The 12,259-nt window shown below is 36.0% G+C and overlaps 1 protein-coding gene across 3 annotated transcripts in view; it reads right to left on the reverse strand.

Moving 5' to 3' along the window:
- CNTNAP2 (contactin associated protein 2) overlaps nucleotides 1–12,259 on the reverse strand; it is a 1,137,498-nt gene that overhangs the window by 74,289 nt on the left and 1,050,950 nt on the right. For all 3 annotated transcript variants that reach the window (XM_035319470.1, XM_035319471.1, XM_035319472.1), the window contains 2 exons: nucleotides 4,962–5,207; nucleotides 3,287–3,420 (listed from right to left, as the gene is read on the reverse strand). In XM_035319470.1, coding sequence (XP_035175361.1) covers nucleotides 3,287–3,420; nucleotides 4,962–5,207 — 380 coding nt within the window. The remainder of the gene's footprint in view (nucleotides 1–3,286; nucleotides 3,421–4,961; nucleotides 5,208–12,259) is intronic.

The following is a 12,259-nucleotide window of genomic DNA, read 5'->3' on the forward strand; positions in this document are numbered from 1 at the left end:
TACTGAAGTCAATGCAAGGCCTTTCATTGACTTCAATGAGCTTTAGATCAGAACCTCTGCTAGGGAGTTTCTTATCCTTGACCTTCTTAAAAGAAAAAACTACTGATGTGTGAATAGTGTTAATCACCCATGAAAACTTGGTAAAGAGTGATCTGGTTTTTATGATATGGAAAATACTCTGCTGAAGCATAAAGCCTTCTAACGAAGTCAAATGAAGTAGAACTTGCCCTCTTAAAACTAAAGCTCAGATCTTGAAGTGTCATTTGCTGGGATAACACATTCCCCATCTGTCAGTCTGGGCACAGGTGAATTAATGTAGCCTTCAATGTGTGGTATTTTAGTAGAAGTGAGAGACAGGAATTCTAATTAGCTAATGTAAGTTTGGAGCTCTTCGTTGCAACAACAGAAAATATGCAGACCTTTGTCCCTGAATTTATGTCATTTTGTTTTTCTGACACCTAAATCAACCACACGTCTTCAATCTTATCCTTGATAAACCACTGACATCACAAATGGGAGATTGTTCTTTAAAGTAAAACTAGTTATTGATTAGTTTGCAGTCAGTGAATTTAGAAAATTGAAATATAAAACCCTTTTGAGGGGTCTTTTCTTCTACCTTTAGCCTTGACTGTCTTGGTGTGTTAGCAATAGTGATACAATTCTAATGAAAATAATTCAAGCTACAATACTTCTGCTTGTTGTGGATATACAATATGTGGATACATTTATTTCAAAGATCAACTGAAATTCCAATTGACTGGACAGTAAGTCTGACTTTAATTAGTTTTCTCATGTCTTCCAGCATTGGGTGAGATCTCATATTGTTCAATAATGAGCCCTTTACTATACTTATATATAAATGAAACTCCTGAGAATCATGATAAAACTCAGGTTCACATAGTTTATATAGTAGCAATTTATTACCTCATTGCAGGTTTTTTAAATCTCTCTGGCACTACAGGGTTATTATAGAAAGTTAGAAAGACAGATATACTAAGTATGAACTTGCGGTTGAGATTTCAGAAATAGAGTGCTCTTGAATTAAAACTTTGATGAGAAATAAATCCTTCCTGTGACATTTTTATGCCATGTGGAAGTGTGGAAGTGTGAGCAACGGCACCTGGCAAGCAAGCTGTCTTCTTTAAAAGCAAGCAAACCAGCTGCTCATCAGGTTGGAGAAGGAGTTAGCAAGAAATAAAAGTCTACTAAGATGTTCATTGCTCAGATCTGCAAGGGAAAACTCATACTTTGTGATTTGTCCTCTGAATACTGAGAAAAAATATCTCTCTATCATCTATATTTTCAAACATGATGAAGAGCTTATATCTGAAAGTAGGATTCATTTTCAAGTGAACCATCTATTTACCAGATCCATCTCTGTTCATATCAGTTCTTTCATTTACTGAAAATAACCAGATGAGTACCAGAATCAACTTCCTTATGGAAAACAAACAGCATTTGATAGTAACTTTCTTTTTCAGGATAAATTAGGGGTAGGATTTCTGGATTTGCTGGCTTTTCTTTTTATGGGTCAATACTTTCCCTATTCTTTAACATGCACTAGATAGAGTCTAGTTTAATAGGACTCAAATTGATATGTTTTTTGATTAAATAAACCAGCTGTGTTCTAAGAAATTTTTACCTCAGCAGAGAAACACTTACCAAAATGTTTGTGGCTCTTGAAAGCCCTACACAGGTAGCTGTCTGATAAAATACTTGGAAAAAATCATCAAGCCCTAAATGTAGGTGAATTGGTACAAGACTGGGATACTTAACTGTGTGTATGTTTTCCAAATGGGCAACATATTTAATCTGATTCCTTTAGTAAATAATTTATTCAGTTTTACAGCTGTCTAAGTCAGGCAGATTTTACTCCACAGAATACATGTCATATGCAAAATAGAAGCTTTCAGTAACAGAAGACAACCCAACTGCAGGTAGTCTTTAGCTTTCATTTAGCAGTGAGAGAAGTGCAAATGCAGCAACATCCAAGAAAGATGCATATATCAAAGTACACACTCCAGCCTCCAAAAACCTGAAAACTGGTTAGATCTATTCGCTATATATTCCTTAGAATATCTGTCATTTTGCAATTTTCTAATTTTCTGACAATTATCTTCAGTACATCCAGTGTTAGTTTGAGTATTGAAACCCTCAGTCAAATAACATTGTAATCCACTGAAAAGGTTTCTTTTTTAACTGTCTTTTTAACGTTTCTTTTTTTTTAACTGTCAGGGATCTATTTTAGGTAGTCTCTCTCTTTTTTTTTTTTTTTTTTTTTTTTTTTTATTTTATTTTTGGGTTTTTTTTTTTTTTTTTTTTTTTTTTTTTTCCTTTCACCTTTTGTCTTGGTTCTCAAGGAGACTTCCTCTTCTTTTATTTCATTTCCTATTGGTTTGGATTTGCTTATTATAAGCTATCAAATCCAGATTAATCTGTCCTATCCACCTGACTCTCCTGCCAACAAAACTGTTCTCATATCCTGCTGCAGTCTAAGTGTTTGCAGATGGGATAGCCAGAGAATGAAAACAGGAATGAAAACAGAGAATGAAAACTCTGTAATGACCACAGAGAGAAGGCTGTTTGGAAACATTGATTGCTTCTTGCAGAGCTACCCTCAGTTATTTAAACAGTATTATACTTCAAAGGTTTGTAAACTAAGATATGAGAAGATGAAGTTCCTGCCAGTGCTATACTGAAAACTAAATAGGCCAGAAATATGTGCCTTCAATAACATTATCTTGTCTTAGGCTCCTGTCACACAAACACTGAAGCATCTGCTCATCTTTGCAGGCGTGAACAGCTCTTCAGATTTTGCTGGAATGTAGGGTAAATTTAAATTTAATAACATTCTTATTTGTGGAGTCATGTCTGATGATACGATATTAGTTGTCTGTGCATCAGGGTCTACTGCCATTTAAGATGCTGTAGATTATCCTTCCTGGCTTCCAGCTGCTGCTCCAGAATGGTGCAGGTTTATCATAGGTCCCACGTTATCTACCAGACCAGGTGTCTCTGATGCCCTCGAGCATCTAGAGTGACACCTGAATTAGCCCAGCCATCATCACACTAGGAGAAGGATCTCAGAACAACATTACTCAATGCAATAGAGGGAGAGAATAGCTTTTCTTAACTACTAGGAGTGTGAACTGCAAACAGTACTGTGCTTTATTTTTTCCAAATTGCACTTATTTCTTCAGGGGAAAGGAGGTCATCAAAATACAAAATGTTACAAGCTACAAGAAATAAATTAGATGGAAGCAAAACACCTTTAATGTCTGCTTACCTGTAGAACTATGTCCCGTTCATTCCGTGTGATGTTTACAGTATGGGGCTGTCCATTTGCCATGTTTCTGTGGTCGATGTCAATATTATATGGCTCTTTGGTACCTCCTAGGCTGTACCGAATTTGCAAATTCCCTAATGAAAGAATGTGAAAAGCAACCTCAGGTATTTTCATCTTTATTCACCAGCTACTTTACCCTCTTTATTTTCATGTACAACTGTTATTGTTTTACATTTAAATTGCTCTCAGAGCTGGTATCCGCAGTAGGAAAATTGAGAGAAGGGCTAGTATTTGAGATTATAAAGCTACTGGGCTGAAAATGGCTTCCAGTTTACTACACAGAAGCATGACAATGAATGGCATCTCAAAACTAAAGTGTATGCAAATTCTTCGGATTGCAAACCAAACAAATCAGAACTACGCCTTGAACAATATGGACAATTATTTCAAATTTGAGCACATCAAGTATCACTTTATTTTTGAGATTATTATCCTCACTGCAGAAAAATTCTTTGATGTTATAAAAGGCATTTATTTATTTATTTATTTTAAGAATAAAACATTGATATGCCTTGAATAAACTCAAAATTGCAACAAATTAACACTGGCATATAATCTACACAAGGGATTTTCTTGCTCTCAGATTTAATTGTTGTTGACAGGTGACCATCTGGACTTTTATGGAAATTTAATAATATATGGTGAAATGAAAACTTCAGGTTATATTGTTAGAAATCTATAGTCAGAAGTGGTTAATTGACATTCATGACAAAGTGCCAGACAATTTTTTTTTTTTCTAAAAAAGTGGTGTCTACTCCTCATTGAAAATTTTAATATTCCATCAAAAGGAAAGATTTTTGAAAATGGAATTTTAGACCCCATTATTCATCAAAACCTGAAATATTCTGGCCCCAAACAACAGCCTTAGACTTTTAAAACTATAGTTTGGATTCCAACATGGTTTTTCTTTCATGCACCTTCTTTCTTACCTGCAAAGGTAAGAAAGGGAAAAATTTCAGTGGTATGTGGAATACCTTTATTAACTTATTCCACAGAGAAAAGTGTTAGTAAAATATTCCTAAGTATGATTTTTAGGGGACACTAAGGCACTATTTAGAATTGAATTAAATTGTGATTTGATACTCCACCAGAAAATGGTCCATAACCAACCTTCAATCATTACCAAAATTTTTAGGACATTATATATTGTGCTACATCCTCATTTAGCCAACTCAGTCAGTAGTCAGATTTTCAGAAGAACAGTGCGTTACACTTTCCACTGACTACAGGTGATATTGCCATGAGTTCAGTGACTATGAACCATTTATTACCATGCCTACATGTGGATGCCTACTTGTCCTCTCCATAATAGTAGTTTATGGCATGAATCTAACTGTTACAGCATATATATATATATATATATAATTTATTGATTGATTCTGTTTGCTTGTTTGTTTTAAGAAGGAAGGTTGGCTAGTGGAATACCCTATGGAATTGAAGAGATGCATCACACAAAATTTCATAAAGCAGAACCTGTATTCAGGTCCCATGTACTTTACTTTTAAAGAACAAGGGTGAAAAGACTTTCCTATTAGTTCAGAGTTTCAGCTGCATGTCATTCTGGTGTTATTATCAATTGTTCCTTCAATGGAGAGAGCCCAGAGCAGTTGCTTACCAGATGGCTTGACAAGTACCGCCAGGAAGTCCTGGGTATAGGAACTGATGTACAAAAGGACACAAGGTGACTTGGTAGTACTGAAGCTGAAGCTGAGCTCTTCTTTATTCAAGTTAAGGTCAGTTGCTGTGGTCTCAGGATCTGTGGAACTCAACAGGGTTCGGCTAACTAAATCCTTCATGCTGGTCCCTGCGGAGTGGAAGTTGTAACGAAGCCACATTCCCTCTTCAAAAAATGCTCCCACATCTTGAAAAAGAGAGAAAATAAAACAGGAAAAAGAAATTGAATGTGTTGTCACCTTTTTAATGAAACATATTACTACTGACCTGAGCACTACTAATCTGTACATGTTACTACTGCTGCATTATTTAAGCACTTTGCCAATAGTTAAGAACCTTGCTATTTTCCAGTAAGAATGAAAATGATAAATTCAATTTTATTTCTGGATACCTGGAATCACAGAGCAGAGGAAAGGTTTCCTTTAGGTCAAACAGAAAGACCATACCTACATCTCATACCACTACTGCAAACCAGAAGAACCACACTTTAGATTTATTCTCATTGAGGTCTTGCAGTAGACAATGTTCCAAAGAAGGCGATAGAGGCAAAAGAGATTTAGAAAGCACAATAAGCAAACGTTGTAAAGGAAAAGGAAAACCAGAAACTCTGACCAGCAAATTCCAGTGGATTTAGAATAACCTCAGAGAGGAATGATGGTGATTCCAGCACCTGAAAAAATTGAAATAGGATTGCACATGATACTAGAAAATTATCCATAGCAAGCATAATCCTTCATAAGAACTGACTAATCTGGATGGTTTATGCAGAAAATAAAAAAAATAACTAGGGAGCTTGACTCATGGATGGAAACAAGGCATAAGACACCTGAACTATATCTCGCAGGAGGTGCTCCACAGACAGTTTTCAATTCAATCTGAAACAAAATGTCATCTTTCAGTACTCTTGACAGAAATTAAAACTACTTTTGGCCATTAATACTTTCATTTGAAAAAGCATTGTTATTACTTTGCATAATAATGTACCCCTGCTTGTTTCTTAACATTAAAAATATAATTCAAGGTTGACATTCCTATATAGAAAGCTGACTTTGACAGCCTGCTGTGGGAATCACCACACATTTCCCTACCATTGGTAGGTTATAATCTTCTAAGTCTATTGGGGATTGTTGAACTGGTGTACAATAGCAATCATTCATTCAGTAATTCAGGTGCTGGATATGCTTTGCTATCTGGGACAACACCATAGAAGGAAATTTAAAATTACATGCGAACTTTAATAATGAGGCACGTTTATGAACATTTCATAAGGGATTACAGAATGATGAATAAATACTATCAATATAGCATATAAGTACAGTATTTAAAAATAGTTGTAAGCAACGCTCAAAAAGGTGACCAGTCATTAGCAAAAAAAAATTTCATCACTTAATACATTCCTACATTATTTATAAATGCAAAATTGCCACAGATTGGTACCAAATTACCTATATAAACTTTTGTAAAATCAACACATATTTTTTATTAAAAAAAAATGAATTATCCCCTTTTAGTATTTGGTGCCTTCATGTCCTTCACACAATTCTAAGCAAAGGCTTTATCTCAAAACAAATGAAACAAGTTGTCCATCTTACAAGATGTGTAGTGATACAGAGCAAGTCAGGAATGAGTTTGCAGACTTTATTCAGAGTAATTGAGCACAGAAGAGATAAGAGTATGGGTAAAATTATTGCAGACTTTATTGATCCTTTTCAGAACTTTGCTACATCTAGTTCTGGAAAAGCATTATATTTTCCATATACCATATAAAAATTCTCCAAAATGCAAACTATTGTAGTCTGTGTTACTGTGTGGCCACATAAAACATGGAATCAGGTTGTGGTCTAAAGGTGCTATAAATAATGTGATCACTCTGATAGATTTATAGCTTCTGTTTTATAGCAGAAATCTTAAATAACCTTGAAAGAATCATAGGAGAGGCAATTTGGTTTAATAGTTATATTTCGCAGATGACTCAACTTTAGTATTCCCAGATTAAAAGTGAAGGACCCTATCCTGAAAGTACTTCCCCAGACTGTGATGCCTATTGCTGTTAACTGTGGTGTTGAGAATGAGCGGTAGTACTTAAAAACCTAAGGCAGAATATACTGTAGCTCTATGTACTTGCAAGACTGGCTTTAAAAATATCCCTGTGACCACTAATGTATTATTCTTCAACCTCTGCTGATACCTTACATAGGTCATGGTACGCTGGGCAGCCCTACCATCTGACACTGCTGCTCTGCTGGCAGGGACTGCTGGTAGCCCCTGCATTGCCTCCACTTAGACACAGCAAACTGATGCAAAATTATGTTAATCTTCTTCCCCTTTCTGGCCCTTTTACTCCTTGTCATCCCTTGTACTTTAGGAGCAATCTTTGGGATTGCCTGTAACTGTGATTGCCCAAGGTCTTGCATACTGGGAATACTGGGAGCCTCAGTCCTTGATCTCAGTGCTTTCATGGGGCTGAACTGCAAAGTTCAAAAATATGCAACACATATTCCACAGCAGTAAATGTTATTAATTGCTACTTTAAATGTTCATTACTACAAAGAAAGCTTTAAGTAAATGGTGCTCTCTGAAGCACTAAGATTTGTTTTTCCCAAAAGGATTTCATGACAGAGTAATGTTCTGTGAGTTTAACTTCATTTGTTCTGGGAAAATAATTTTCAGTATAGCTGTGTTACAGGTCTGTGAAGTATTGTAATGAACCTGGAAACTCTCTCACATACATACCACTTCTTTTAAGAGGAAGGATAAGAGGAAGGTTCACTTTGGTTGCGTGAGTTCCTACAGAAAAGTACCGAATCCCCTCAAGTTCCAGTTCAGCAAAAGGGTTCAGCCTGTGGCTACGCTTTTTGGTGAATGAAGTTGAAGTACTTATTGCAGCAGGGCTGCAAAATGCTCAGCAGTTCACAGAATCAGGCTGTTTAAACTATTAGGAAATATTAGGGAAAGGTAAAGCATAATTTTCTCTATGTTAAATTATAGTATAAGATGACTTGGAAATGCTGAGGGGTGATGAGTGAAGAAATTATCTGTTTGGAGGCCACCTGTGTATCATCTTCCTAAAGCTCTGAGGGAAGTTCTTCATTCAGAAGACCATGCAAGCCACCTGAGTAAAACAGGTAAAATGAAGCACAAACACTGCTACTGAAATGTGGACAAGCTTTCCATGCACTGCCCTCTGCCTTCTTCTGGAATATTTCAGATACTATCTGAAAAGTACAGACTTGAAATATCAGGCATAAGGCATAGTGAAGGATTCCTCTGCAAACTGCTCTTTCAGGACAGAAGCCTTGGAGAATGAATGAGGTGGTTACAGGTCAGTTTTCCTTGAAATGCAATACATATTTCTAAATCAATATGCAGTGCAGTCATGCACTGTTGACAGACTTTGCAAATACATACAGTTTGGGATAGCTTTGTGGTAAAACCCAGAGCTGGATTTGTGGACCCAGTGATTTTTTTCAAGCAAGATGTGTATCCCCAATGTGAAATGAACATATTTTACAAAAATGTCCATCTTCTGTTTGAAAAGGGACAAAGCAAAAGAAAATTAAAAACTTCCACACAAAATGCAAAGGTATCCAGAACTTGCAAACTTATTTTGAGGATTATAATTCTTTGGTCATCTCCTCAGTCTCTCTCTCCCCACTCACCTGTTTTTATTTTTGTACACTCTGATTCTATCTAGGACTAAGAGTATGAAACCACAGGAGGAAAAAGACAAATAGAAACAAAAAATATTTCTGTTGCAACAAACCTACCTAAGGCAGAGTATAAGAAACTGAAAATATCATGACATTTCTGTGCCAGTGTTGTAGACATAAGAAAATATCAGGAGGGACCTAATTCTGTTTTGCTGTTGGTTTAATATCAGTGAAATGTTGGTGTCATTTCTTGTATTCTCAGGTAGTTATAATGATCCTGCTAGCTATACAGTCAGTCACACCAGAATATGACTTATTTTTCAATGAATTTTTCTCACCTGTGAAAAGCATTGCCAGCATTGCACAGGTGTGGCGGAACACAGCTTCATGAAAATTTTCTATCTGAATACACAGAACTCTGTATTCTCTACAGGAATTGAATTGCTTCTGAAGTGACGGTAGGAATAGGAATGTTAAGGGGGATTATCACAAATCAAGTAGAATATATTACTCCTAATAAATAAACAAGGAACATGTGTAGAGTTACACACACACAAAGAGCAATTTCAACATAGTGACTTTTGAGGAGTGGCACTGCGTGAGGTGGAAGCTCCTTTCTGCACTAGGACAGCTATCACTACCTCACAAGTGTTATTTCACCTTTTCTAAGTAAGTTCAAGACCTGGCTTATGTCACCTTTCATCTGGTCACCAAGGAGAAACCAAGGCTGATTGTCTCTGTGGTACTACTGAATTTGCTTTTTTTTGGGCTAGGCCTTCAAAGCAATCTCATTAGTAATAACAGGCAATAACAGGGTAAAATCACTACCTTGCAGAAGCTGGAGACAAAATCTTGATGGTTATGAAGCCTGGCCAGGACTCATAGGAAAACTGCAGCAGAGAAAGATTCTCTCCTCTACATTCCACAAAGCTGACCGAAATGCTCACTTATAGCTGTAAGACTACCTAAAGGCTTCAGTGCCTCTTTAGCCATGTTCAGGTATGGGAAATCAAAAATATTATTCTGTGATGCTGCTTGCCAGTGCACAATACTATGTCCTTCCTGCATGACATTTTGAATCTTAAAAGCAGCACTTTCAAAATTGTAACCAAGGCCTGGAGGCATTCTGACACTCAGTGCATGTACTAATCAATATAGACATCTTAATAAAACCATTCCTGATGCGTAATTTTATTTCCTTTTTGATTTCTTATATAGTCATTAATATTGAATATAGAATAACTATAGATTGCTTGTCTGGCTTGTGGCTAAAAATGTGCTAGAGAGCACTAGAAATTTCTTCTTCTCCAGGCTGTGGTCACAAAGATTAAGATTATTTACTGAGATATGTCCTGGCCATAGGGCATCGATAAAAGGTCAGAATCTCACTGGTCTTGATCTGGGAGAGAACTTACTCTGAGTGCTCTGAAGATGGCAATACTTACCATTTATGTGGCTAGTTCACTCAACTTTTTGTTCTACCTTCAGGCACACAGTATTCAGTTTGTGAATCGAAGAAGTAGGGACATAAACATGTTGTCCTACATCATCAAGTCTCATATTATGTCTGTCATCACTGTAATCATTTGTGATGCATGTCTGAATTTTTTATGCATGGAGTAAAATACCAAAATAAGACAATTGCTTGTTGGCATTACTAAAATACAAACCTACAATGTGTTTTCTTCCTTTATATGAAAGTATCAGTCCTCAACATATAGAAAGCTTTCATGAACAAATTACTATCAGAATCAAAGTAAAATAATGTGAACCAGTGAAATTATGATCATAAATCCATATAAAGATTCCTGTTACCTTCAGTGGAACAGAATGAGTGTCACAGAAGATGGGATTAAGCCACCTGATTCATTGCACCATCAAGTCTCCCGAGGTACTGGCAGGAGGTAAATTCTAGGAAACAGCCTGGCATATCTAAGTAAATCTGAGCTCTGAACCTCCTCCCCAGGAAACTCCATTTCTATCTCCATTAAATATATGGAGATCCTAAGGCATCAAGCCTCCTACAATGGCCCTGTAAAGCAGGTGCCTTTTAGTCTGCTTTGTTCTGTCTGGACAAATGCACAAGCCAATGAAAGCTTGAAAATGTCAGGCAAATCTCAACTGTGGTTCATTCTGCACTGATGTGAAATTACTATAGATCTTCCTATAGTTACCGCAGTTTGAACTGATGTCTAGGACTGCAGGCTCAGAATAAGGGAATGACAATCTGCTCTGTGTATTTTCTGCTGAGTCTAAATGAAAAGACAGCTTTCTTTTTAATGGAAATATTCACAATGGCTAAAAAAACCTCCAATTGAATACAATAGTATGAATGAAAAAAAATAAATAATGTTAAATATACAACAGTCAGGTTCCATGATTTCCTGCTAGGGAGCCTTTGAAGGTGTTTTCTACATAATCACAGAGAAAAAAACTTGCAGTTTTGCTAGAAATATTAAAGACTTCTATTTGATGATTACACAGTATTCACAGTGACAGCTATGATGGGAAGATCTGACTTGAATTCCTTCTGGTAGCACAGACATCCACTTTCAAAGTCAGCAGTTTATTGCTTCCCTCATTGTGTCTTTCACTTTCTGCATTACCATAATAAAAACATTTCCTTGCATCATACAGCTACTGTAAGGAGAAATACCTTATCAGCTTGTGAGGTGCCAATACTACTCTAATAGCATGCAGGTGTATAAATATTACACAGGGGTGTCTGGTTTGAGAACCTCAAATCTCCCAGTTGCATTTGCACAGGCACTCAGGCACTCAGCAGCCAACAATGTTGCTGAGGTTGATGTGCTCATCTTTCATACCACATCTGCATTTAGTGAGCAATGACACCAGAGCAGGCCTATTATAGTTAGATGACAAAGATATTGAAAGTTTATTGAATTTTCTGAGCCAAGCCTTAGAATTTATTGCCCTGATTTATTTATTTTCTGTATACAGAATAAGAAATCCTTGCACTTTATCAGTAGGTTATTATGGATCGATAATAGGCTGGGAAGTTCAGTTTATAATTTTGCTATTTCTTTGAGATATGTAAGTGATATGGCTAAGTTGTGCTCTGGTTTAAAAACAAAATGATTTTTTTTTTTTTCAGTAAAAGAATTCTTGCAACTGATGTGAAGTGTAATTTTCAAAGCATTAGAGCACAAACTGTACATGTTTAATAAGGCAGTATCAATGAGACAGCAGAATGGAATAGTTCTATAGGATTTATATATTTTTGTGGGTATATGTATTTACTCAATAGCTATGAAGTAGATGTTACTTTTCAGTAGAGGTCAAGACTCCAGTTCTGAAGTCTGATCTACAGGTAGAAAATGACTTTCTGCAATGTTCAGACTCACTAGACCAACTAACATTCCCAACCCAAGGAAATTTCTTATAGAACTTTTGGTTAGCACATTATGATCATGTTATGTATAGAAGAATTTTTATAAAAAGAAATTTTTATTAAAAAAGAATTTTTATAAAAGAAATATATGCCCTTTTTTTTTTTTTTTTTTTTTTTTTTCTTTTGCTACACAACTTTGTGGTGGGCAATTTCTTCTCTTACAGTTGATCCACAGCA

The sequence above is a fragment of the Oxyura jamaicensis genome, chromosome 2 (genome assembly GCF_011077185.1).
Source record: "Oxyura jamaicensis isolate SHBP4307 breed ruddy duck chromosome 2, BPBGC_Ojam_1.0, whole genome shotgun sequence".
Classification (NCBI taxonomy): domain Eukaryota; kingdom Metazoa; phylum Chordata; class Aves; order Anseriformes; family Anatidae; genus Oxyura; species Oxyura jamaicensis.